Source organism: Ovis canadensis, chromosome 23 (assembly GCF_042477335.2).
Source record: "Ovis canadensis isolate MfBH-ARS-UI-01 breed Bighorn chromosome 23, ARS-UI_OviCan_v2, whole genome shotgun sequence".
Taxonomy (NCBI): Eukaryota; Metazoa; Chordata; class Mammalia; order Artiodactyla; family Bovidae; genus Ovis; species Ovis canadensis.
Window position 1 is genome coordinate 34524917 of NC_091267.1, and position 27992 is coordinate 34552908.

The 27992-nt window shown below is 47.4% G+C and overlaps 2 protein-coding genes and 1 long non-coding RNA gene across 6 annotated transcripts in view; 1 reads left to right on the forward strand and 2 right to left on the reverse strand.

Annotated features, from left to right (window-relative positions):
- MOCOS (molybdenum cofactor sulfurase) overlaps nucleotides 1-13894 on the reverse strand; it is a 63479-nt gene extending 49585 nt beyond the window's left edge. Inside the window, exons 1-4 of the mRNA XM_069568683.1 lie at nucleotides 13641-13894; nucleotides 6075-6164; nucleotides 4773-4839; nucleotides 2998-3642 (exon numbers count right to left, since the gene is read on the reverse strand). Of these exons, the coding sequence (XP_069424784.1) occupies nucleotides 2998-3642; nucleotides 4773-4839; nucleotides 6075-6164; nucleotides 13641-13782 (944 nt within the window). The 5' untranslated portion in view covers nucleotides 13783-13894. The remainder of the gene's footprint in view (nucleotides 1-2997; nucleotides 3643-4772; nucleotides 4840-6074; nucleotides 6165-13640) is intronic.
- On the forward strand, nucleotides 13281-27788 carry LOC138428238 (uncharacterized). 4 transcript variants are annotated; one of them, XR_011252356.1, is made up of 5 exons: nucleotides 13929-14390; nucleotides 15254-15425; nucleotides 15596-15756; nucleotides 23989-24057; nucleotides 26708-27788. It is a non-coding gene; the product is annotated as an uncharacterized lncRNA (long non-coding RNA). The 4 variants fall into 4 exon arrangements; XR_011252355.1 differs by lacking the exon at nucleotides 23989-24057 and having other exon boundaries at nucleotides 13281-14390; nucleotides 15599-15756; XR_011252357.1 differs by lacking the exon at nucleotides 26708-27788 and having other exon boundaries at nucleotides 13369-14390; nucleotides 15599-15756.
- Nucleotides 26683-27992, reverse strand: part of ELP2 (elongator acetyltransferase complex subunit 2) — a 55879-nt gene continuing 54569 nt past the window's right edge. Inside the window, exon 22 of the mRNA XM_069568684.1 lies at nucleotides 26683-27240. Coding sequence (XP_069424785.1) covers nucleotides 27084-27240 — 157 coding nt within the window. The 3' untranslated portion in view covers nucleotides 26683-27083. The remainder of the gene's footprint in view (nucleotides 27241-27992) is intronic.

The window sequence follows — 27992 nt, forward strand, 5'->3', positions numbered from 1 at the left end:
CAAGCATCCCATGGACTGGGGCCTGCCGGACTCCTCTGTTCATGGAATTCTCCAGGCAAGAACACTAGAGGGGGTTGCCATTCCCTTCTCCAGGAGATCTTCCCAACCCAGGGATTGAACCAGGGTCTCCTGCATTGCAGGCAGATTCTTTACCAGCTGAGCTACCAGGGAAGTGGTGACAAATAGCAGCGTTATGTAAGCTGAAGCTTTCAATGGAAATATCATGCTTTGTATTTTAATACTCTGGGGATAAGAGTTGCTCAAAATATCATTACCACAATGCAAATTTTTTTATAAAACAAATGGTAATTAATAAACATACAGAATTAACAATGAATCAATTGATAATTAATTGACCATATGAGTCTTTAATAAATTAAACATGATTAGGCAATAATGACTTCAGCTATTAATTGATCAATAATAAATATTTATTGATCAAAAATTAATAGACTCAGGAGAAAAGGGAGGTTTTATGTTTCCATCAAAAGTTGTTTTCATTGGGTTATGAAATAGAAAAAGAATAAGAACATGGGACTTCCCTGGTGGTCCAATGGCTAAGACTCCACACTCCCAATGCAGGGAATCCAGGTTCTATCCCTGGTCAGGGAGCTAAAATCCCACATGCCACAACTAAGACCCAGTGCAGCCAAGCAAACAAATAAATACATAAATATTTTGTTAAAAGAGCATGGTCCAGGTACATGCTCAAGAAACATTTGGATTGGGTATTAAATCTCGTGCATGCTAATCTAGGCTTAGAAGGAAAAAATGAGACTTTTTTTTTTTTTGGCCACGTGGCTTGCAGGATCTTAGTCCCTTGACCAGGGATTGAATCCGGGCCACCAGAGTGAAAGTACCAAGTCCTAACCAGAGGACCACCAGGGAAACTCCCCAAATGAGACTTCTAATGGTAAACAAATACATTCAGCTATCTGGGAATCTTGGTGCAGCACCTGCTAGAAGGCAATTCACCCAGACTGTAAGAGGCAGCCCACCTGCACCCACGCCCCGCCTGGAATGAGCAGCCCTGTTCCTCCTCACCTTCAGGTGCCCCTATTGGCTTAATAAAATTTCGCTTGTTATTTCATTCTGCCTTTAACTTACATGGAGTGCCTGTCATTCTTTTCTCACTTGGTTACATTACACGCTATGTTATCACACTTGGATTCAAGAGGTTTTACATTCGCATTCCTGTTTTTAGAACTGCCCATCTATGGAGAAGTTCTAAATAAAAGAGACATCGAATAGCTTCATAACGTATTGATGCCAACTCAGTCTTGGTGCTTTAACCTATATTAGTGCTAAAGAACTGTATCCTCTAAGAGACGCACTTTACAGGACAAACACGAGGGGCAGAGGTCAAATCACAGGCCCCGATTCCCACAGCTGGTGGCAGTGGAGCCACCTCCCAGCAGTCCAGCTCCGAGACCTACACTCTGGGCTATGCCCCTACTGCCGAGGCCACGCCCCCCTCCTGCAGGACCCTCCAGTCTGACCTGGATCTGTGGGGGATCTGAACCCCCTTCCCATTCAGGCCCTGCGGCCTTCTCAGGCCCCAGCACAGTGACCAGGTCCTGACCCCACCTCATGGTACCTGGCCACCACCCGCTGTTGGCCCCCGCAGAAGCCTGGATCGGCTGCCATTTCCACCCACTCATACCTTCAATCTTCATGCCCCAGACAAGCCCTCAAACTTCCCTGGCAACCACCCCCCAGGGTGGGGGGTGCTCATAGAGACTGCTCTTAGCAGCACTCCTGAATCTGGTGGCCTCTCATTTGACCGACTCCTCCTGCTGACCAGATACCAAGCTGAGCTGATTCTAGCTGCTGAAATACAGCCGTGCTGTCAACACGTGTGCACACTTGTGCCAAATGGTACCAAATTCTTAAGTCGCTGCTTCAGCACCTTGTGTTATGTCCCTGGATATGTTCCAGTATCTCCAAGTTTACAGTCTATGGGAACTTGAATAGAATTTGTATCCTACTGCTGTTCAGTCCATGGGGTTGCGAAGAGTCGGATACGACTGAGCAACTTCACTTTCACTTTTCACTTTCATGCACTGGAGAAGGAAATGGCAACTCACTCCAGTGTTCTTGCCTGGAGAATCCCAGGGACGGGGGAGCCTGGTGGGCTGCTGTCTATGGAGTCACACAGAGTCGGACACGACTGAAGTGACTTAGCAGCAGCAGCAGCAGCTGTGCAAAAATCGTATGTCTATGTGCTAAGTCGCTTCAGTCGTATCCAGCTCTTTGCGACCCTATGGACTGTACCCCGCCAGGCACCTCTGTCCAAGGGATTCTCCAGGCTAGAATACTGGAGTGGGTTGCTGCGCTTGTTGGATTGGTTCATAGTGCTTTCCAGGTCTTCTATATCCTACTTTCCTGTATATTCATTCCATTTAATTTTTGAGAGTTTGATATTGAAACTCCAACTTAAAAAAATCTTAATTTATCTACCTAGAAAAATAAGAGCAATATATAGCGGAACTACATGTAACTTTGTTCTATATTTTCCAAGTCTCTTATTATTGTGTTATCGTGTCTGTCCATCGCATTTCACAGGCAAGCATGCTGGAGTGGGTTGCCATTTCCTTCTCCAGGGAATTTTCCTGACCCAGGGATTGAACCCACATCTCCTGTTTTGCAGGCAGCTTCTCTGCCACTGAACCACCAGGGAAGCCCGAGTTATCATACTTTCATAATTGAAAAAAATAAAAATTATAATTTAAAAAAGTCACTGCCTCAGTAGCTTCCCGTCATGTCAGGGCTGTGGGCAAAGGCCTGGGGCCGACCCTCCTTACCCCTGGAAGGGCTTCATGTCTTCTGCTAGCACCCCTTACTGGCAGGCCCTTGCTCCCCCACAGCTGCGGGAGACACACAGACCTGCTGTGGAAGCTCCAGCCAACCCCCGCCTCCTCTGCACAGTCCTACAGGTGGCAGGCGCCAGGCCCGCGCCACGCTGACGCTCAGCATCCGCTCCCACCCCCAGGCTACCTCTCAGCCACCGACTCTCTCGGGACGTAGAAGTCGTCTCCCGCGAGGTACGCAGCGGCCGTGCCTCCTCCGAAGTAGGTTTTCCTCAGCAGAGCAGCCGAACGGTTCTTCACCAGCAGAGCGCCCAGGCCGGTGGGGAAGCCAAAGATCTTATAGAAGGACAGGGGGACAAAGTCGGCCTGGTGAACCGACAGGTCCAGCGGCGAGGTGCCCACGAAGGCGGCCGCGTCCAGCAGCACGAACCACTGCCCGGGCCGGCTCGCCGGGCGCCTCCGCCCGGACTGGACCTCGCCTATCCAGGACAGCGGGTATCTGGTTCCGGAAAAGTTACTCTGAGCCGGGTAGCAGAAGAGATGCGGAGGCTGGCCGGCGGGGTCCCCGGCCGCAGCCGCGTCCTGCCTCTCGGCCGACCACATGTCCTCTGGCCTGACCGGGATGCAGGTGACGTCCCTGGCCGCGGTGACCTTCCTCATGCCCACCACGGACGTGTGGCTGTCGGTGAGGTAACAGAAGCAGCTGCCGCTGCCCTCCGGGCCTGGGGACACCCACGGGAAAGCCTCTGCCACCAGCTTAAGAGCAGCCGTGCTCCCGGAGGTGAAAATCACCGTGTAGTCCTCCGGGGAGGTGCGGAAGTGCGCCAGGATCCTGGAAGAAGCACAGCATCAGGCCACTCCGCGGTCACCGGCCGCGTTAAATGCTCAGAGGCAGCTGTATTTCTACTTAATAAGACGTCTCTCCACCATGTGTGTGTGAGTGCTCACTCACTCAGTCGTGCCCGACTCTGAGACTCCCATGGACTGCAGCCTGCCAGGCTCCTCTGTCTATGGAAGCTTCCAGGCAAGAATACTGGAGTGAGTTGCCATTTCCTCCCCCAGGAGAATCTTCCCAACCCAGGGATCAAACCCACATTTTCTGTGTCTCCTGCACTGTAGGCAGATTCTTTGCCACTGGGCCATCAGGGAAGCCCCCTCTCTATATTAATAACTAGAGGGGAAAAAAAAACAGTTAGGCTTTGCCACAATGGTGAAGTGAGGTCAGGGGCAGAGGAAGCTGTGGGAAGAGATGCAAAGAGGTGCAAACTGGCAAAATTACCCAGCCTCCCAAATCCCCACCCCCAAGTGGATAAGACAAAATCCACAACTACCTTAAACTCAGCTGAAAACACCACTTCTTGGTTTAGTGTCTGCCTCTGTCATAACAAGTTCTAAGTCATCAACTTGTTTCACATTGGTTTTAACACAGGCAACCCTATAGCAAAAGGTGTCACTTTCAAGTAGGAAATAATTTGAAATTGTGTTGAGTCAAGTATCTTTAGGTACCACCTAAATTATTTGCAGAATTTTTTATGTGCAAATACTAGTAAAAGGGAGGGGAGAAATGGAAAAAACAAGATGTCTAAATCTGAAATACGTAAAGGAAAAAACCAGAGAAAGCACTTTTCTTCTGCCCGAAAACAAGACTTAGGAACTAGGGTCACTCCTTGTCACTCCTGGGTGTCACCCAGGAATGGTGGCACCAGCCCAGAGCCACACACAACAGCTTGGATACCTCAGAGGCGCCTGCCTGTACTCGTGATGGCACCTGCTCTCACTCTGTACCTGCTCACGCTTACCTTCCTGACCTCTGACCCGGTGGTTAGCAGCGTGCTTGTGTGGCCATTTAGCTGAACATGGTCTTCCCAAAACCAACTCAGCACCTCTGTGGGACGTGGGCATCTGGTAGGAAGTCCATCCACCCACAGGCACCCGTGCAGGCGGGCACCCCGATTTGCTCACCTGAACCGCACCTGTTCCACCGTGTCATGGGTGAGCTTGCTGCTGATGTTCTGGCTGTGAGGGTTACCTGGAAGATTACAAAGACAAAGCCACAGGGTCACTACTCATGGTTTCTCCTGGTGTGTTCCTCCAATACCCTCTCCTTCAGTTTCTCAAAAAGTTAAGCAAAAAAAAAAAAAAAAACAAACAAACTACTGTATGATCCAGCCTCTTTGAGTTCCAAAGAGTAAATTTAATCAGAGAAGTGAAAAAGTGCAGAAAGACAGGAAAACAGTCAAGCAAGACAAAATAATAATAGTTGAGCCATTAAACAAAATTCCTCCTCACGGGCTACAGGATAGATTCTGGACCGTGTCCTTTGAGCTGTTTTGTAGATCCCAAACCCCCACCAGGTAGAAGAAGTGAACTGAATACCACGCCTACCCAGCTCTGTTCACATCTCCGCCGCTCTCCTCCCCTCCCTGTTTGGGGGCTGGTTCCTAAAACCACCGCAGGGTCCTGGCGCATGCTGCTGCTTCTGCCTGAAATGCCCTCTCCTCCTCTTTTCTGAGTAAATTCCTGCTCTTCCTCCAGCACCTGCCCCCTCCTGCAGAAGCTTTCCCTGATAGCTACACTGCCAACTCATGGTCACTCTGCACATACAGAGCCCCCTGGCACTAGGGTCTTTGGGTCACAGCCCTTCACACTATTAATAATTTACTTTATTTCTGTGTTACACTACTTTACTTTTTCTTTTTTACATTTATTTGGAATCACTTGATTGAGGTCGTGTCTCTCCTAGACCGCAGTCCATGAAGGCAGGGAATGTATTTACTTCGTTCCCATTACAGCACTATGCTCCCAACACCAGGGCGGTTTGATAAACACTGATGGAGTGAATGAGTGCATGTTCCCCATTGTCCCATCCTCTGCTCTGCGCTGGTCCCACAGAGCCACTCCACCACCACACGCAGCACCTTCGTACCCCAGGCCTCCTCCCTGACACCGACCCCTTCTTCTGGAGGTTACCCACGTATCCCTGAACCAGTCTCTCCTACCCAGCAGCACATGTGCTATGGCACTGACCCCAGGTGCTTGCCTGACCCCCTCTCACAAGGGGCTTGCTCAGTGCTGTGTATTCAGCACTGTCCCCACCTGTCCATCTGACATTTTATTAGGCAATAGATCTATCAGCTGAATGTATCGGGTTGGCCTGAAAGTTCATTTGGGGTGGGACATAAAAACCCAAATGAACTTTTTGGCCAACCCAATAGTTGGCTGAAGTTCAATGCAAAAAATCAGTTATGCTGTGTTTTTCTTTACCATAAACATTTTCCATGAGATCTTTCATGAAGCTTGTAATCTGGCTCTGGGGGAACAACGTGGTTCCTGCATGGTCAAGATAGACAGTTCCTGAAAGAAAATACAAAATAAAGCTGTGATTATTTTCAGAGGTATTTCACTCACTTTATCTAGATCTGCTTTGTGTGAACCTGGCCAGTGCCCATTTGATGTGTTTAGACATAACAGGACACTGATTCTCCCAGCCTCTTGACATGTGCTTCTTCTTTTTTAATATTCTTTTCATATTCTTTTCCATTAGGGTTTATCACAGGATTCTGAATATAGTTCTGTCTTATACAGTGGGATCTTGCTGTTTCAGTTCAGTTTAGTCACTCAGTTGTGTCCAACTCTTTGTGACCCCACGGGCTGCAGCACACCAAGTTTCCCCGTCCATCACCAACTCCCAGAGCTTGCTCAAACTCATGTCCGTTGAGTCGGTGATGCCATCCAACCATTTCATCCTCTGTCGTCCCCTTCTCCTCCTGCGTTCAATCTTTTCCAGCATCACGGTCTTTTCCAACAAGTCAGTTCTTCACATCAGGTGGCCAGAGTATTGGAGTTTCAGCTTCAGCATCAGTCCTTCCAATGAATATTCAGGACTGATTTCCTTTACGATTGACCGGTTTGATCTCTTGCTGTTATCCATCCTATATATAATAGTTTGTGCATGAGTGCTAAGTTGCTTCAGTCTTGTCTGACTCTGTGCAACCCTATGGACTATAGCCCACCAGGCTCTTCTGTCCATGGAAGTCTCCAGGCAAGAATACTGGAGTGAGTTGCCGTGCCCTCCTCCAGGGGATCTTCCTGACCCAGGGATCAAACCCGAATCTCTTACGTCTCCTGCATTGGCAGGCAGGTTCTTTACCACTAGCACCACCTGGGAAGCCAGTTTACATTTGCTAATCTCAAACTGCCAGTCCTTCTCTGCTCCCCAACCCTCCCTTGTCGACGTGTGATTCTTAATCCAAGAAAAGTCATGAGCAATGGAAGAACTGCACTTCAGCACTTAACAGCCCTTAGGGCCCTGAGAGCCTTCCTGATGAACCGTGTCTCTTCTGAACTTGGAGAAGCAGTCCATAGGGGAGGAGGAGGAGCCTAGCAGACGTCCCTGATTCAGGATGGCAAAGCTATTTCACACTATGACTTACACCCTATTCTGGAGTTTCCCTGGAGCATCCGTGGCTATCCAGCCCTGATTCTGCTTTCCCACAGTGACTTCCACAGTCCCCAACCTTCTAACAGCTCTGAAGGCTTCAGAGATGCCTGGGAATGGAGGCAACCTTTCCAGTCTCTTCCCCAAATAGAGACAGGCAAATTTAGATGACAGCAAGATACTGAGCCTTACCAATCAGACTGCTCCAGATCAAAAGGCTGGATAACTCACTGTGTGGGTGAGGTGTGGGCAAACAGGCCCAATGGGACATGGCTGTAGGAGGGAAAACTGGTACCACTTCTTTGTGAACAGCTACTTAGCAGTATCACTTATGCTTTTAAAATGCAAACTCTCCTTGACCTAGCAATTCATCTTCCTGAAATCTATCTTATAAATTGAAGATAGGTGAAATGGCCTGTCAATGAGGACATTCAGTGCAGCACTGTCTATGTATTTAAAATAAAGAATTTGAATACTTCCATCTGGCAGTTTGTAAGTATGGCCATGGAACAAACTCCAAGACATGTTTTCAAGAACATACATGTGAATAGATTCATTCATTATTTCATGTACTTAACAAATATTTTTGCTTTGTGCAGAATAAATTTTTCATTTATTTTATAATGGCTTTACTGAGATTAATTCACATACCATAAAATTTGTCCTTTAAAAATTTACAATTTAGTATATTCATATAGTTGTGTAACCACGGCCACTATCTCATTTTAGAACATTTTATTCACCCCAAAAAGAGACCCCCACAGCCATTACTACTCACTCCCTAAATCCACCCAGCCCTAGCCCTGGCAATCACCAATCTATTTTCTGCCTCTATAGGTTCAAAGGGTAATGAATCTGCCTGCAATGTAGGAGACTTGGGTTCAATCCCTGGGCTGGGAAAATCCCCTGGAGGAGGGCATGGCAACCCACTCTAGTATTCTTGCCTAGAGAAGCCCCTTAGACTGTAACCCCCTGGCGGGCTATATTCATGGGGTCACAAAGAGTCAGACATTACTGAGTGACTAAGCAGAGCACAGCATAGATTTACCTATTCTGGACTTCCCATATAAATGGAATCATACAACATGTGAGCTTTTGTGCCTGGCTTCTTTCATTTAGCATAACAATTTCAAGGGGCATCCATATTGTAGCATGTATCAGAACTCCATTCCTTTTTTATGACTGAATAGTATTCCATTTTATGGAATGCCACATATTTTGTTTAACTACTCATCTACTGGTGAATATTTGGTTCTATTTTTGCCTATCATAAATAATGCTGATATGAACATATGTGTACAAACTTTTGTGTGGACTTTGTTTTCTCCCTGGTTAGTTGTTCTTTCACTTTCTTGAGGGGATTCATTGAAAAAAAATGTTTTTAATTTTGATGAAGTACAATTTGTCTATTTTTATTGTTTGTAATTTTGGTGTCATAAGAAACCATTGCCTAATCCAAGGTCCTAATGATTTATACTTATGCTTTCTTCTAAGAGTTTTATACTTTTAGCTCTTATATTTAGGTCTTTGATCCATTTTGAGTTAATTTTTAAATACAGTGTTGAAGAGGGGTCCAACTTCAGTCTTTGGTGCGTGGATACACCATTTAAGATATTCTTTTTTCTCCTATTGGATCGTCTTCACATCCTGATGAAGATAAATTGACCATAAATGTACAGGTTTATTTCTCAACTCACAATTTTACTTCATTGGTCTATCTGTCTATCTTTATGCCAATACCACACTGTCTTGATTATTATAACTTTATATAAATCTTACTTACCTTTCCTTTTATGGAAATGTAAACCCTTCAACTTTGTTCTTTTTCAAGATTGCCTTGGGTATTCTGGACCATTTGCATTTCTATATAAATTTTAGGATCAACTTGTCAAAAGAAAAATACTTGGGATTTTGATAGAAATTGCATTAAGTCTTAGGTCAATTTGAGGAGTAGTGACATCTTAACAACATTAAGTCTTCCAATCCATGAATGTAAGATGTCTTTCCATTTATTTAGGTCTTCTTTTATTCCAATGTTTTACAGTTTTGTATTTCTTTTGATAAATTTATTCCTGAGTATTTTGGTTTTGGTGTTTTTTTTTTTTTTTTGAGGCTTTGGGAATTGTTTTCTTCATTTCACTAGCATAGTGTTCATTGATACTGTATAGAAATTGAATTGATGTTTGTACACTGATCTAAACTACAACTTTGCTGAACTTGTTTTTTAGTTCTAACTGTTTTGTTGAAGGTCAGGAGGCAACAGTTAGAACTGGACATGGAACAACAGACTGGTTCCAAATAGGAAAAAGAGCACGTCAAGGCTGTATATTGTCACCCTGCTTATTTAACTTATATGCAGAGTACATCATGAGAAACGCTGGACTGGAAGAAACACAAGCTGGAATCAAGATTGCCGGGAGAAATATCAATAACCTCAGATATGAAGATGATACCACCCTTATGGCAGAAAGTGAAGAGGAACTAAAAAGCCTCTTGATGAAAGTGAAAGAGGAGAGTGAAAAAGTTGGCTTAAAGCTCAACATTCAGAAAACAAATACCATGGCATCTGGTCCCATCACTTCATGGCAAATAGATGGGGAAACAGTGGAAACAGTGTCAGACTTTATTTTTTTTGGCTCCAAAATCACTGCACATGGTGATTGCAGCCATGAAATTAAAAGACGCTTACTCCTTGGAAGAAAAGTTATGACCAACCTAGAGAGCATATTGAAAAGCAGAGACATTACTTTGCCAACAAAGGTCCATCTAGTCAAGGCTATGGTTTTTCCTGTGGTCCTGTATGGATGTGAGAGTTAGACTGTGAAGAAAGCTGAGCACCGAAGAATTGGTGCTTTTGAACTGTGGTGTTGGAGAAGACACTTGAGCGTCCCTTGGACTGCAAGGAGATCCAACTAGTCCATTCTGAAGGAGATCAGCCCTGGCTGTTCTTTGGAAGGAATGATGCTAACGCTGAAACTCCAGTACTTTGGCCACCTCACGTGAAGAGTTGACTCAGGAAAAGACTCTGATGCTGGGAAGGACTGGGGGCAGGAGGAGAAGGGGACGACAGAGGATGAGATGGCTGGATGGCACCACGAACTCGCTGGACGTGAGTTTGAGTGAACTCCGGGAGTTGGTGATGGACAGAGAGGCCTAGTGTGCTGCAATGCATGGAGTTGCCAAGAGTCAGACATGACTGAGCGACTGAACCGAACTGAACTGAACTGAACTGTTCTGTGTGCTTATTTTTTTTAGGATTTTCTGTACACAAGATTACACTCTCATCAAGTAGAGATGTTTTACTTCTTCCTTTTCAATCTGGATGATTTTTATTTCATTTTCTTGCCTAGTTTTCCTGGCTAGAACTTCTAGGACTATATTGAATAGAAGTTGTAAAAACAGATTTCCTTGCCTTGTTCCTAATCTCAAGGGTAAAATTTTCGTTCTTTCACCTCTAAGTATGAGGTTAGCCGTGGGTTTTTTTTGTAGATAGTCTTTATCTGGTTGATTAAACTTCCTTTTATTCCTAGTTTATTGAGTGTTTTCATATTCAAGAAATATTTGGGGGCACTTACTGTTTCAGGCACTGTTCTAAGTGCTGGGAACATAACAACAGACAAAATAGAAGCCGTATGCTAGTGACAGAGAAAGACGATAAATAAATGTAAATTATGTCAGGTGGTAAGAAATGTTATGGCTCAACCATGTGAAAAAAAAATGTACACATACATATAAACATAGCCAAGGCATACAAAACAGAAATGGCAGCAGTTGACTGTGGGGTGGCTACGGTGACTGCAGCTGGAGTGATAGCAGGGGCTCCCTGGCCATTCTTCAACCTCTTTTGGCACCTTTTGAATTTGGTACCATGTTAAATGTATTATCTAATCCAAAACATTAGTTTTCAAATAATGTTCTCATTTACTGAAGATTCAGAAATAGAAAGATACCACACCAAAAGAAAGGCCGTTGTCCAACCATCATTAGGGAGAGCGACAGTGCACTGCCGTTATTATTAGAAGAAACAGGCAAAAGACCCCTAAACTAGTTGGCATTTGGTCTTCAAGAAAGGAAATCCCAGGGTCTGCTCTGGCTCATGTAACTTCAGTTCTTGGTTCCACGTAAGGTGAGTGGCCATCGATCAGCACCCAGAGGCTTTAAGAACCATTTGAACCACATCTGTGGAATCCACAAGCTCCCTTCACGAAAACAAGGATGTTCCCATCCAATGAGTTGGGAAATGTTTCAGCATTTAAAGGTTAAGCATTTAGTTATCCAGAGCAAACCACTTAACCAGACAAATTCTCAAACCTGCAGGAAAACTTTGAGGGGATGTGGAGAGAGGTCAGGGGAAGAAAGAAGAGGGGGAATCTTGAGTTATTTTGGTTTGCTTATTTTTCCCTGCCCTCTTGCTAGTTCATTTGTTTCCATGTGAAAAAAGGGGGGATATTTTCCAAGACTCCCAATGATGGGAAGGGTGAGTTTAGTCCTCAAATGTCTACCACAATCATAATGTTGGGAAATGTTGGGAAATTGTACCAAGTAGATGACAGATAGATAATCACAAAACACTACCACAAATAGAGTAGATGTTAAAGGGGCACTTAAGGCCAGCCTGGGATCGTATCACAGCTAAATTTTACCCTGAGGAAAAGCGTGCTGTTCACTGAGACACAAGAATGAAACAGAGAGACACCTACTTCCCACTTTCCCAGGTGATGTTGAGAGGAGGGGTCAGCTAATGATGGGTGTAAGAGATCACAGCTGGAGGGGATCAGGGGATTAAGGAGGAGGGATGCTAAAATAACTAGGGACTGAACAATAACAGCCTCTGGGATTTGCTTCAAAAGAATGGGACACCTTTCTCACTTCCTCTGCACCTGTGGGGTGTTTATTCTATAGCTGTCTCTATTTCTGTGGGTGGGAAGTTTCCGTAACCAAAAAAATTCAGAGAAGGAGAAGGAGATGGGGAGGGTAAAGGGGAACCATCTCCAGCAGATGAATGCGGGACTGGGAAGATCAGGGAGAGAAGAGAGACAGCCAGAGGGCCCCTGTCTCCTCCTTGAGCCTCTCCAGGTTAAGTACAGACTGGACTACAGCCCTTAAAGCTCCCAAAAGAGAGAGAAAAAAAGCATCACTTTCCAAAACATGAGAAAATGAGGCAAAGAGCTGATTAATGAAACATACATCCTGGCTGCCCTTCTGTCACAAGCTGGAAAGTGACACTGTTTGCCAAGACAGAATAAAGTGGAAAACGTCAAAGTGTTAGACACTGTCATGTCCTACTCTTTGTGATCCCATGGACTGTAGCCCACCGGGCTCCTCTGTCCATGGAATTCTCCAGGCAAGAATACTAGAGAGCGGAGCCATTCCCTTCTCCAGGGAATCTTCCCGACCCAGGGATCAAACTCCCATCTCCTGCATTGCACGCAGATTCTTTACCGTCTGAGCCACCAGGGAAGCCCAGAAAAAGTGCACCTCAAATCCCGGTGCCCGGCGCCACGTCCTGCCCCCTACCCCTCATCCCTCCCAGTTCAACCAGAATGCCGTTCTAACGCTTGGAGAAGCCCCTCATACAAGGTCCCCGGCAAAAGGATGAGTCCCGACCCAGTGCGAGTGGTTCCCTCCCGCCCTGCAGCAATGGGCTGGAAGGACCGCGGGCCACATGGAGCTTGACTTCCAATTTAAACTGCCTGTTCCGCCTTGCGGAACTCCAAGGCACGATGTGATCCCGGTCCTCACGTCCAATATACAATCTCGTCCTGTACTTAAAAGTTCAAATTGCACGGTTTGCTAATTCTTCAGATCCCCCACCGAGCTGCACTTCCGAGGCATTGTTTTACCTACACGAGTGAGAAAAAAATGAGACTTCGAAAAGTTGCTGCGAGGCAACCCAGAGTCTGCAGCGCAGCCCATCGGTCCCCACCCCGCGCGCCCGCAAAGTCGCGGTCCCCACCCCGCGCGCTGGGCTCTCGAGCACCGCTCCCGCCCCCGGGCGAGCACACGAATAGTCACAGCTGCCGGACATTCCTGCATTTTGCAACCCTGGCTCCAGTTGGACTTTTAGAGCCGGGAGTCTCGGGCAAGCAAAGGCCAAAGGAATCCTCAGTCTTGTTCCCGGAGGGCAGAGACAGGTGGCAAAGGACCATGTCTGTACCACAGGACTGGAAGTCTAAGGAGCAGCAAGCCTTGGGGTTGCAGGTAGGACCCCAGCGAGCCGCGTCCACGAGGAGGGCGCGTGGACACATTCCTCCAGGTCTTTCGATTCAAGATGCGACGCCAGTGAGGTAACGCCGCTCCCACAGGGAGCAAAAGCTCCCCCGCCCCCACGTTGGTTCTAGAAACCGTGTGTCCCCCACCAGCCCCGCACAGGTTCCCCCCGCCGGTCTCACCTGCCAGGCGGCCGAACTCGCGCGCCCGGAGCTCACGCAGGCTGCCCCGGCCGTACCCGTAGACGAGAGGCTGCAGGCTCGAGTCTAGGAACCGCTCAAAGGCCAGCAGCTCGGCTCCCGGATGCGCGGCCCCGCCGGCCATGACCCAGGCCTGCCCGCCGCGCCGTCCAGGCAGGCAGCGGCTGGGAAGCGCCCGGGCCAGCCCGCGCGGACTCCGCCCCGCCGCGCCCGGCCGCGCCTCCCGGCCCTCCAGTGGCACCGCGTCCCCGCCGAGGGGCGGCGCCTCTCCGGGCCGGCCCGGCAGGCCCTGGGTGCGCTGACTCACGGAGTTTCACCCCTTTCTGCCCTTTTCCCACCTGGGGGCCGGGGAGGCAGTGCCCGTGACTGTCTGCTTTGCATCGCAGTCCATGGAGATGCCCCCAGACCCTGGGAACGCAAAGTTTCGTGTATCTGCGGTCCCACGGACAGGCGGATGGAAGATGCAATGAACTGCTTTTGCTGCTGGGAATCCTGGAACCTGGAGATCCTCCCGGCCCGACTCTCCCTGGCCCGAGCCCAGCGCAGCCCCGAGACCCTCACTCTCCCCGGAGGAACTCCAGGGTGCGGGGCGGGGCGTTTGCCCGGGCGTTTGCCAGGGCTGCGGTTCCCCAGTGGGGCGTGCGCTCGGCGTCCCTGAAAATGCGGCTGAGCAAAAGGTGAAAGAGGAAAAAGACCGAGGATCCAAGAGTTTGGTTAATCAAGTTCAGGCAGGTGCGCACCTTCGGAACCGGGTAGTTGGAGTGCGACCCAAGCAAAAGCTCCTCCTCCGCTCCATCCGGGGCCCTGTATCCGAGGGGATTACTGCCTCGAGTGTGGAGGGCTGGGTCACACCCACGTGCGCGAATTGCGCGGCCGGGAGTGAGTGAAGAAGCGGGTGGGCAGGTGCAGGCCGCTTCCCAGGATGGAGTGAAACGTACTGGAGGCCCAGGGAAGGGCAGGTGCCTCGGGTGTAGAACCAGGCGGGGGCTGTGCTGAACCCACTGTAGGAGGCCAGAAAGTCTGGAGGGAGCTGAGGTGAGGACTCAGATTCTGGTCCTTGGTGACCCACAGTAGGGCCCTACTACTGGCTCTGTAGTAGGAAAAATGGGGCATGAGAGGATGGTCAAGATCACATCTATCCTCGAGGCAGGTTATGCAGATAAGAATTCAAGAGCAAGACACAGAAAAATGAAAGGTTTAGTTAGAGGCACAATCCATAGACAGAGTGTGGGCTGTCTCAGAAGGTGGGAAAGGTGCCTGGAAGTGTGGGTGCTTAGTTTCCATGGGTTGGGTCATTTCATAGGCTAATGAGTGGGAGGAATATTCTGTCTTGGAGAAGGGGCACGGATTTTCAGGAACTAGGGTAGCATCCACTTTTTGGCCTTTTATGGAACTGCCAGGGCACTGGTGGTGTGCCCTTTAGCAGAGGCTAACGTATTAGAGTGAGTGTATGAGGCTCAAGGTCTACTGGAGGTCAAATTGTCCACCATCTTGGGCCTAGGAGGTTCTAACCAGTTTTTGTTACATCCTGTTCCTCTCAATAGTTTCATCATTCTTTTAATAGTTGTGCTCTGCCCCCTTCCTTCCTGTCCCAGCCCTCAAGCAAGCTGTGGTGGGAAGGGAGCCCAGGAGACAAGTTCATTGCCTGTGCGACTGCCAGGCCTGCGGTCGCCTTGGGATGCATGACAGTGAGTGGCGCAGACTCCCTGGACCAGCCTCTGCTTGTATAAAAAGCACCCCGAGGATCCTGCTGCCCAGTGGCCCACTGTGAGAGCCAGCCCTCCTGACCGTGCCCCCAGCACCAGATCTAAGAAAGACCCTGCGGGGGAGGGGCATGGAAGTGGTGGTTGTGGCCCAGACTGAAGGCACTGGGTCCAGAGGCTGTAGCGCCTGGGTGGACTCTGCCTGAAGACCACTCTGGCTCATCTCATTCACAGCAGAATCCCTAGGATCTTACTCTGGAAGGAATGAATGCATCGATGGATGGGTGCCCCACTTTGCTCCTTATCATCATCACCCAACCCACCTGCCTGTACCACACCTTCTAGCCACACTTGGAGCAGGAACCTTGGGCATCTTGACCTCCGTTTCCCTACCTGTAAGTTGGGGGAATAGTGGGGGGTGGTGCTCCTCTCACCCCTCTTTTTAATGCCCTTCTTCTCCTTGAGGACAAGTTTTTCAGGAATTAACCTGCAAGAATTATCTGGAAATCTATTAAAATGCAGATTCTAATTAAATTTGGCAGGCATGGGACAGGTTCTAGGTTTCTAACTAGCCCGAGTGATACTGACGTTAGCGTCCTTGAACTGCACCCTGAGGAGTGACAGGTTATTTCCCAGGGAATGGACGGAGTACGTCTCCTCAAGGTGTTATGTGGCTGCGTAACAAGTCAGAAATCCACAAGGGTGCTACTTTAGGACAGACTTGCTAGGAAACAATCTGAATGGGCCAATTCAGAACTCCTTTAAAAAAATTTTTTTTAATTGTGTTAAATATACATAACATGAAATTTACCCTCTTAGGAGTTTTTTTTTTCTTCAGAAGCCAGAGCTCTTTTTTTTTGTTATTTTTGGTCACAAAGCATATGGGATCTTAGTTCCCTAACCAGGGATCTAACCCACGACCCCGGCATTGGAAGCTTGGAGTCTTAACCACTGGACTACCTGGGAAGTCCCTTCGCCATTTTTAAGTGCACAGTTCAGTAGTATCAAGTTCATCCACCTGCTGTGCAAACAATCTCCAGAGTTCCTTTCATCTTGCAAAACAAGTTCTGTACCCGTTAAATAAGAACTCCACTTCCCCCTCCCCCAGCCTCTGGCAACCACTGTTCTACTTTCTGTACACAAAAATTTGGCTACTCTACTAGATGGGGAAACAGTGGAAACAGTGGCTGACTTTATTTTGGGGGGCTCCAAAATCACTGCAGATGGTGATTGCAGCCATGAAATTAAAAGACGCTTACTCTTTGGAAGGAAAGTTATGACCAACCTAGATAGCATATTCAAAAGTAGAGACATTACTTTGCCAACAAAGGTGCATCTAGTCAAGGCTATGGTTTTTCCTGTGGTCATGTATGGATATGAGAGTTGGGCTGTGAAGAAAGCTGAGTGCCGAAGAATTGATGCTTTTGAACTGTGGTGTTGGAGAAGACTTTTGAGAGTCCCATGGACTGCAAGGAGATCCAACCAGTCCATTCTAAAGGAGACCAGTCCTGGGTGTTCTTTGGAAAGAATGATGCTAAAGCTGAAATTCCAGTACTTTGGCTACCTCATGTGAAGAGCTGACTCACTGGCAAAGACTCTGATGCTGGGAGGGATTGGGGGCAGGAGGAGAAAGGGACGACGGAGGATGAGATGGCTGGATGGCATCACCGACTCGATGGACATGAGTTTGAATGAACTCTGGGAGTTGATGGACAGGGAGGCCTGGCATGCTGCGATTCATGGGGTCACAAAGAGTTGGACATGACTAAGCGACTGAACTGAACTGAACTGAAGTACCTCATATGGGTGGAATCAAACAGTATTTGTCTTTTTGTAACTAGCTTATTTCACTTAGCATAATGTCCATGTGGTAGAATGTGTTTAGAATTTCCTTTTTTTCAGGATCTTCCCTGGTGGCTCAGACGGTAAAGTGTCTGCCTAGAATGCAGGTAGAACCCAGTTCAATCCCTGGGTCAGGAAGATCCCCTGGAGAAGGAAATGGCTACCCACTCCAGGACTCTTGCCTGGAAAATCCCATGGACAGAGAAGCCTGGTAGGCTACAGTCCATGGGGTGGCAAAGAGTCGGACACGACTGAGTGACTTCACTTTTTTTAAGACTGAATAATGTATAGGGTTTCCTGGTGGCTCAGAGGGTAAAGCGTCTGCCTGCAATGCAAGAGACCCAGGTTCAGTCCCTGAGTCAGGAAGATCCCCTGGAGAAGGAAATGGCAACCCACTCCAGTACTCTTGCCTGGAAAATCCCATGGACAGAGGAGCCTGGTAGGCTACAGTCCATGGGGTTGCAAAGAGTCGGACATGACTGAGTGACTTCACTTACTTTACTTCCTATATATATGTGTGTGTGTGTGTGTGTGTATGTATGTGTGTATATATATGTGTATATAGGTATATATGTGTGTGTGTACATATATACACACACACATATATATAGGTTTAGGTTCCATTATAGGTATATACCTGCTATATATATATATATATATGTGTGTATGTGTGTGTATATATGTATATATATATAGGTTTAGGTTCCACTATAGGTATATACCTGCTATATGTGTGTGTGTGTATGTGTGTGTGTGTGTGTGTTTATATATATGTTTAGGTTCCACTATAGGTATATACCTGCAATGTGAGAGACCCAGGTTTGATCCTTGAGTCGGAAAGACCCCCTGGAGGAGGGCATGGCAACCCACTCCAGTATTCTTTCCTGGAGAATCCCATGGACAGGGGAGCCTCGTGGGCTACACACCGTGGGACTGCAGAGAGTCCAGCACGACTGAGCGACTAACGCACACATAGGTATATACCATATTTTTGACCCATCCAAACTGATGGACAACTGGAATACTTCCACTGCTTGACTATTATAAACAATACTATAAACATGGGTGTGGGAGTATCCCTTTGAGATCCTACTTCCGGTTCTTTCAAACGTATAACCAGAAGCGGCATTGCTGGATCGTATGGTAGTGCTATTTTTAATTTTTAAGGAATTACCACACTGTTTTCCACAGCAGCTGCCGCATTTTACGTTCTGACCAGTAGTGCACAGGGTTCCAATTTCTCCACATTCTCACCAGTCCTTACTTTCTGGTTTTATTTGGTTTGGTTAGATTTTTGTTGTTGTTATGGTAAAGCCATCCTACTGGGTGTGAGGTGGCTTCTCTCTATGGTGTTGATTTGCGTTTCCCTACTGATTGGCGGCGTTGAGTATCTTTTCAGGTGCTTATTGGCCATTCATATATCATCTTTCGAGAATTGTCTGTTCAAATCCTTTGCCCCCCTTCTTTTTTGACTTGGTTGTTTTGGGGTTTTTTTATTGCATCGTAGGAATTCTTTATATAGTGTGGATATTAACCCTTCATCAGATACATCATTTGTGATATTATCTCCTGTTCCGTAGGTTGCCTTTTCACTCTGTCAACTGTATCCTCTGATGTACAGTGTAGAACGCTTAAGGTCATTAAAAACCACTGAACTACCCTTTAGTCAAGAAGTATCTTTAAGCTCCTGGTTCTGCCCAGGGCCCTGCATGCTCCAGAGGATGTGAAGATACTGTGCCTACAGCCATGTAGGGACATGACTCAGACAGTAGGGGCTGAGTGCCCTGTTGCTTGGCTTCAGAATGCAGGTTAGAATGGCAGGAGGGAGGAGAGAAAGGAGCTACTTCCAACCAGGAGTCCAGGGAAGGCACCCCAAAGGAAAAAGCCTGAGACCTAGGCTACAGTGAAGAAGGGAGGGTGGGGTGGAGGGGGATGTCGGGAGCTTCAGTCTCCAAGATACCCTGGGCCTCTCCTGCCAGAATGAGACTGTCAGAAATTAGATTGTTCACTCCTACCCCGCCTGAAGTAGAACCTCCAGTCCCCACCAGTGAATGTCTTACACATATTCATCATTCAGTAAACTCCTGTGCTACAGGCCTGCCACTGCTTCATCCTCCCTGGTCTAGCTGCTGGTCCCGGGACCTCACAAGAGCCTGGTCTGGTCCATGCTGAGGTCCTGGCAACCAGCCTCAGGGCCCAAAGTTTAGAACTTGGTAGTAAAACAACTCTTCAGATCCTCCGGACGACCCTCTCTTACCAAGAACCATGAAAAATATGTGTGGTGGTTCAGACAGTAAAGAATTTGCCTGCAAGGCAGGAGATCTGGATCCAATCCCTGGGCAGAAAGATCCCCTGGAGGAGGGTATGGCAACCCACTCCAGGATTCTTGCCTGGAGAATCCTATGGACAGAGGAGTCTGGGGGGCTACCATCCACGGGGTCGCAAAGAGTCGGACACAACTGAGCGACTAACACTTTCCCTTTCATAGCCAGATTGGGTAGACAGGTTAGGGAGCGCTGTCCCTCCCCCTTAGTGGGGCTTTGTCCCTGATCCAGCCCACTGAGCCTGGCTCTGCACTCAGGCTACGGCAATGGGCCCCATTCTCGAGGATCTCCACTCTACCGAAGACTTTCATTCGTGTAGCATTCATTCAAGTGCTCGCTTGGCAACAGTTCCGTGAGTGCCTCTCAGAGCCTGCGGAGGTAAGGAAGGAGGTAGGGCAGGTTTGGGGGTGAGTTTTAAAAGGCTCTAAGTCAGGCCAAGGGACTGGAATATCATTCTGAAGATTCTTGAGCAAGAAAGTGCCCCAAAGAGGTGATTTCAGCCAAACTGTCTAATGACTGTGACCGGGCCAGATGGTGGGGTGGTCCTCTTGCAACTGTCCAAGGCTGAATTACTGCAGATGAAAACGGGCTCTGGCAGGGACAGTTGTTCAGTGTCCACTGGGGAGCTGCTCCCTGCTGGGAACCTGGTCAGGACTGGGAAGACAACAGTCCATAAGGTAGCCTCTGGGCTGAGAGGCCCCCAGGACAGTGAAGATGGGTCTGCTCCATGCTGCAGAGTGCTGGAGAAGGGTCCTTCCTTCAGAAGGTTGAGCCTCCCTCACCTGGGACTCCAGAGGGTCCAGAGAAGGGGGAGGCGAGGACCGTTCCGTGTTCGGTGGCCTAGAGGCACAGAAGGCTCAGAATATTCCCAAAGCAGGACCTTGGTTGAGGCTGGAGCACAGGCTCCAGGGTGGAGATGAGGGGAGGGTATGGAGAGGAAGGTGAGAGAGCTGTCAGACCCTCCAGTGCTGAGGAGCCTGTCTGGGGTACAGGAGGGATGGGAAGAGGTGTGTCTGAGACCCCTGGCAGCCCAGGTATATTGGAACCAAGATGGGGCTCAATTCAGGATGTCTAAATGAAAATTCGGGCCCCAGCCTCAGGAAGGACAGTGTCAGTTGGAGATACAACTCATGGGAGGGGCCTGTGGACAGGTCATCCCAGGAGCTCTGGAGTATTCAAGGAAAGAGTCAAAGTCCCAGGGACAGTGACATTTAGGAGTCATCTGCCTCCATGCCACTGACGAGTGAGAAGGCACAGTCAGAGATGGGAGGAGAGCCAGAGCAGAGCACCTTGGTGGTAACTAAGCCTGAAAAGCCAGTTGGGACGAGGACTAGTCAGACTATTGAGCTTGCTTGGTGAGGTCGTTTATACAGTGACCTAAGTGATCATTTCCGTTGTCTGGGTGGCGATGGAAGCTCCATTATAATGGCCTGGTCTTAAACGGTAAGGAAGGGTAGTTTTTCTGTTGGCTAAAACCCCCCAGGCCTCTTGATCGTGGAGATAGTTGGAGGCTGCCAATTACAATGAATCATATTTCCTGCCAGGTAAAATGAGGGTGGATGTTTCAGAGGAGGCTGAATTTGGTTTGGATGATGAAATTAGTGTTTCCTGCTAGAAGTGAAATGCATACCTCCCCAACAACGAGAACAATGATCTAGATATCCTGGTACCAGAGAAGTCAGAAGAGGGTCTGGTGGTCCAGTGATTAAGAATCTGCCTTCCAATGCAGGGGACCCAGGTTCAGTCCCTGTTCAGGGAACTAAGATCTCACATGCCATGGGGCAGCTAAGCCCCAGCTCTGCAACTACTGAGCCCATGTACTCTGCAGCCCTCAAACCATACTAAGACCTGATGCAGCCAAATAAAAAGTAAATATATATATATATATATAATTTTTGTTTATAGATAAATAAATAAATTATATATATATATAGTAAGAGAAGGACCTGGACAGCAGAAAGGAAGAGAGACAGCAATGGAGCTGGTTTCTCAGCAGAGCCTGGTAGGGAGGAAGCTCTGGTAGAAACAACTTGAGAGCAGTGGAAAGAAAGATCAGAAAACCCCAGGAAGCTCCCTCCCCTGCAGTGACAGACCTTCTCTGTGAATAGGAGCTGAAAGGGCAGCTCAAAATCACCATGTTTGGGAACAAGGCTTTATTATATCCAAACTCATGTTCAAAACAACCCCCTCAACCCCACCCAGTGCTAGGCAGACCACAGGAGCGAAACAGCAGGCATCTTCCTGAGGCCATTTCCCTGGGACCCTAGCTTCTCCCTGTTCATTCAAGGAGTCAATGAACAAGGCCAAACCACTCCCTTCTTGTTCCCCTCTACGCTGTTATCTTCTTCCTGCTCTTTGTCCCCTCTTTGTGCCACCAAGGCAGGGAGAGGGTTTGATGCCAATTACTCCTTTTACTGACTGGTGACTTACACTGGAGAATGCTCCCCCACCAGTCAGCCGTTATCAAACTTATTCTCAAATTCAGCAACTATTTGACAGTACATGGTGCTAGATAGATAAACTGTGCTAGATGCTAATTTGATGCCCTGATGTTTAGGCTTTCATAGGCTTGTACACTTGGCTCTCACTACCTAGCCAGCACCCACTGCCCCTCCGCCTCTGCTTTGGAAAACAGCCCCGTGTGGTCCTCACGGGGCTGACTCTGCCTCCAGCCCCAGAACAGGTAATCTCATGCTCTTGCTACAGCAGGTGGGCAGGCTCCAGCCACTCTGTGTGCTTTCCTTTGCCCACTGTGGGTCATTCAGAGTAAAGTTAGGGACTTCACCTTTAAAGGTTTATTCTTTTTTTTTTTTTTTTTTTGGCCTTGTTGCATCTTGTAGGATCTTAGTTCCCCCACCAGGGACTGAATCCAGACCCTTGGCAGTGAGAGCTCTGAATCCTAACCTCTGGACCACCAGAGAGCTCTGAAGGGTTTATTCTTTTTGATGTGCATGAGCAAGGCAATCAGTCGCCTCAGGGGCTGCTTTCATCCCTCTTGTAGCCATGAGCAAGGGCAGCCCTGCAAGACTGGCACACGGAGAGGGCAGAGCTGAGAATCAGAGACGGGGAGACGGGTCCTGGTCACACTGCCCCTGTGCCTTGTCCGGCCACTGGACTGTTTTCAGTTACATGAGCTAACAATTCCCTGTTTCTTTTTTGAGAGAAACTTTTCTTACCACAGAAAGTATCTAATTGATACTGCTTAGGATATACGGGCTTCCCTGTGGTTCACAGTAAAGAATCCGGCTGCAATGCAGGAGACCCAGGTTTGATCCCTGGGTCAGGAAGATCCCCTGGAGAAGGGAATGGCAACCCACTCCAGTATTCGCGCCTGAGAAATCCCATGGAGAGAAAAGCCAGGTGGGTACAGTCCATGGGGTTGCAAAGAGTTGGGCACAATTAAGAGACTAAGATACACATTAATAGAGATAGGAAGCAACAAAGGCCATAAAAGAAAATGAGAATAAAATACTATGAATTCAGAGAAAGAATCCTTGAAATGAGGGAAAATAAAGGCTCTATAGAAAGGCTCTTTCCAGTGGTCATGTATGGATGTCTGAGAGTTGGACTATAAAGAAAGCTGAGTGCCGAAGAATTGATGCTTTTGAACTGTGGTGTTGGAGAAGGCTCTTGAGAGTCTCTTGGACTGCAAGGAGATCCAACCAGTCCATCCTAAAGGAAATCAGTCCTGAATATTCATTGGAAGGACTGATGTTAAAGCTGAAACTCCAATACTTTGGCCACCTGATGTGAATAACTGACTCATCTGAAAAGACCCTGATGCTGGGAATGATAGAAGGTGGGAGGAGAAAGGGACGACAGAGGATGAGATGACTGGATGGCATCACCGACTCAATGGACATGGGTTTGGGTGAACTCCGGGAGTTGGTGATGGACAGGGAGGCCTGGCGTGCTGCGGTTCATGGGGTCACAAAGAGTCGGACACAACTGAGCGAGTGAACTGAACTGAAAGGCTCTATGGAGGTGACACAAATTCAACTTTATTTAATTGTAACAGTTACCAGTTATTGGTGTCTTACTAAATCCAGACCTTGGGCTAGCATTTTTAATGCATTGGCTCATTTAATCCTCAAAACAACCCAAGGTGGTTGCTACTGCTAAGTCACTTCAGTCGTGTCTGACTCTGTGCGACCCCATGGACTGCAGACATCCAGGTTCCTCCATCCATGGGATTTTCCAGGCAAGAGTACTGGAGTGGGTTGCCATTGCCTTCTCCTATAACTGCATAGTGAAACACCAATTCAACTTACTGCTATGGGGGGAAAACACCATTTAATGAGACATGAAGACAAAGCATAAACCCGACTAAGGGCACACACGCTGTGGACCACAGCACAGCTATGACCAGAGCAAGTGGGGGGATGGGGGAGGGGAGATGGATGGGTAAACTACAGTGGTTACTTTTTATGAAATGAGACTAACATCTGTCCTCTCTTCCAGAATAAAGCAATTCAATTCTCAGCTAAGAACCACCTGCAATAAACATTTCATTTCCCAGTCTCTCTTGAGGTACAGCTACAAAATAAAATTCAGGTCACAGACATTAAGCAGAACTTGTATGGACTTCCAAATTTTATTAAAGTTAGGGGCAAGCCTCTTATGCCTTCCTCCTTTCTGCTGGCTGGGATGCAAAGATCATGGCAGGAGGCCAAGCAGCCATCCTGGAGAGTGAGGAAGCCACACACTGAGGATGAGGGCAAAAAGCCTGGGTGCCTTGATCATGTTGAGGCGTCTTCCCCCCCAACCTGGCCTGCCTACCTAGATTTCTTTTTAGAGAGAAAACTTCATTCTTGCAATAAGCCAAAAAGAACATTTTGCGTTTTCTTTCACAGAGTTGAATCGAGGTCAGACTGACCCATTAATGTTATCTCCACTTACAGAGACGAGAAAAGCTTACCCAGACACAGCCAGTGTGAGCCAGGGTTCAAACACAACTCTGATTCCTTACCTCCAGGTTCCAACACTCACCCAGGCTTCCTTGAGAAGTACACAGGATTTGTACAGAGTAAGAAGACCTTGCATTTTCCTTACAGACCACAGAATCCTTACAGGATTTTCTGGAGTGGTGAGGATTTCTCACTTAGGAGAGGATGCTTCTGTCCTTTTGTTTTATCCCTGAATTGGCACAGTCTCCCTCCAATCCCAGCCTGTCTTTGGAATCACTAACCACAGCTGCTTCCCCCGAGGCTGCTGGGAAGGCAAGGATTTGACTCTTAGTTGTCCAAGATAAACACTGCCGGGAACACAACCCAACCACCTCGCCTCCATCCAGGAAAGTCCTGTAGGTCAGAAGAGACTGCTTAGACTGGCACTTGGCATCAATCTGAACTTTGATGCTGTAAATCAGGCAGAGAAATTAAATGATCAGGGCAGGCTGGCAAGGGTAGGTCTGGGATCCTGAAATACTCCTCAGCTCCTCCAGAGCAAAGCTGCAAGACTGTCCCTTTGCTTTAGATGTTATAAACTACCAGAGTATGGTTCAAAGTGTCTCCAGGAAGAACAGATTAAGACCATTGTGGACTTCCCAGGTGGTCCAGTAGTTAAGACTCTGCCTGCCAATGCACGGGACACAGGTTCAATCTCTGGTCTGGGAAGATCCCACAGGCCACAGAGCAACTAAGCCGGTGGGTCACAGCTACTGAGCCAGTGCCCTAGAGTCTGTGCTCCACACCAGTAGAAGCCACCACCACGAGAAGCTTGGCACACAACTAGAGAAAGCCTAGCAAAGACCCAGCGCAGCCAGAACTTTTAAAAAGACAAGACCATCATGGTAAAATTACAAAGTGTGTGTATGAAGCTCCTGGTAACACTTACTGAAACTGAATGACACAGATGCTTCAGGACAACTTGGGAAAGCTGTTTACAACTGGTCAAACAGTAACCATGAACTTGGCTTCCTCAAGACCAGGACTGCTCTCCTGTGTGCTGGAGAGTGTTCCAAAGGGCTGTTAAGTCCACTGAATCTGCTCTGAAGTCCCACACGCGAGGCATCTGAACAAACTACTGTGTGCCAATGGGGAGATCCAGACCCTTCCCTGGATTAGCAGAGAAACCACACTTTAGGGCATCCTGGTTTGTGGTGAAGATGCTGAGGTGCTCACTGCCTTGGTGCATACATGCTCATACACGTGTGCTTACACACACACACCACTAAAGGTCTAAAACAAGTTTAGAGAGATTCTGTAGTTCAGAACTGCACTGTCCAAATATGGGTATAACCGGTAGCCACAGGTGGCTAGCGGACACTTGAAATGTGGTCAGTCCACCCTGAGATGGGTTCTAAATGTAAACTGCACTTTGTAGGATACAACGATTTCATATACAAGGGTAAAATCTCTGTAACTTTTTATATTGTCTGTTAAAATGATCCTATTTGGGATATACTGGGTTAAAACAAATGGGTCATCAAAATAAATTACACTTCTTTTTCCTTTATGTGGGTACTAGAAGAAAGGTGGCTTACACTGTATTTCCGTTGGACTAAAAACAGTAGATAGTTCTGCTCTAAAAACTTTCATTTAGACTAAGTATCACTAGACTTAGACTAACTCCTCTGGAAGCAAAATGTCCTGTTGGATAACAGCATAGACTCCCACCCCTCCCTCTTCCAGCACATTTATTACGTACAGTGTGCGTTTAAGGGGCAGTCTGCCAGGTGGCTCATTTCCACAGGGTCAGATGCCTCCAGCTTCGCAGGCTCTCCCACACCCTCTGTGAAGCTCTCCTGACCCAGCTCCCAAGGATGTTCAGCTCTGGTGGCCCACTTCCCAAACCTCTGCAGGCACACCCAATACTGTCTTTCTGGCATGTTCAATCTGTTCCTACCGCTCACTCCCCCTGGGGACATCCTTCACTCTCATGACCTCAGCCTTTCTCTCGTGACTAATCCACGTGACCTCACAGGGGCTCAGATGATTCGGAACTCTACTTTCCAAGCCCCTTCATCTGTCAGTTTAAATGCTGGGATGTTCTACTTTAAGTCAAACCCTGAAGGAATAGAAGGGAGGGACTGCAGTTCAAACTCACAACCACCTGCCAAATTCCTAGAATGGCTGGTATGTACTGGGAGGAAGGGGTCAAGACCACACTTGTGTGGTCCGTTTATTTACAAGAACTGTTGAAAATTGAGTAATCTGGGTTTTATCTCTTTATTTTTTAGGTCCTCCCTCAGAAGAGGGCAGTAAATAATAAAATGTCCCAAACAGCAGCATATGAAAACAGAAGAAAATGACACAGAATTAGGCAAATTCGGTCATGAAGAAAGGAGGGACAGAGGCTCTCAATCAGGAACACACAGATGCAGGTCTGAATCCCTGAAAGCATGGGCGAGGTTCTGAGAGTGGGTGCATATATAAACATTTTGAGCAAAGAGTCTGTAGCTTCCATCATATTTCAGAGGGTCTGAGACTCATAAAAGGACTACTGCCATAAGGCTTAAAAATGAAACTCGATACAAGTATGAGGTAAAGAAAGGTTATCCATTTACATGATAAATACAGACACTGATGGGTATACGCTTGTAGTCACTAAGTCCACTACAGCGCACATCTGTCGACTCTGTGTATCTTCACAGTGTGATCTTCACCACAACTTGCAAACTGTAACCATTCTGCACCTTCTCCTTCATTCTGTTCAGTCTTTCCATTACAATTCTTCCAGCATAATTTTTTGATAGCAAGTGTATGACTTTGGCTAAAACAAAGAGAAATCATGAGATGAACATATGCTACAACCATGAAACATTTTACTGGCTGCTCAATTCATATTAATTAAATTAGTATGCGCTTCCTATTAGTGATGTTAACATAAATGGAAGTCAAAACCTGAACATCAAGATGTGCTGTGACTAACAGTTTAGCAATTTTATTTTAACCTTGAAAACATCTTACTTACCGACCAAGGACACCACCAAAAACAGCAAGAAATAGACAATGCATTTCTGTCAAATTCTGCTTTAATGATCAGTGGAATTCGAGAAATGTCTATTGAAATTAAGTCTTTCAGGTAACATTACTACTAATTTGGTAACTGTAATGTTAGCAATCCAAATAATATAAAGTAAGTCAGGAATCAGTTCTTGCAAATCCAAAGTCATCATAATGACAAAAAAAATTTTTAATGAAAAACTCAAATTCTGTACATGCCCCTGCCTGTGCTTTCTACGGGGCTTCCTGCCAGTGTCACGCTTGCCAGGTACCAGGCAGAGGCAGAGTGAGCATCGCGGGCAGAGCAAACCGAAAGGAAGGAAAAGAAGGCAGGGGAGGCCGGGAAGAGAGGCAATTTCAAATGCCTGAAATATGGAATTTCGTTGGCTACCTCTCTCTTAGGTAAGCCAACAGCATGAACTGTTTCAACAGCCAAACCCAGCCTCAGAGAGGTGGGAGCAAAGCCATGAGAGAAGCAGTGACAAATCAGATCTCCTTTTAATATATTTAAATGAATAC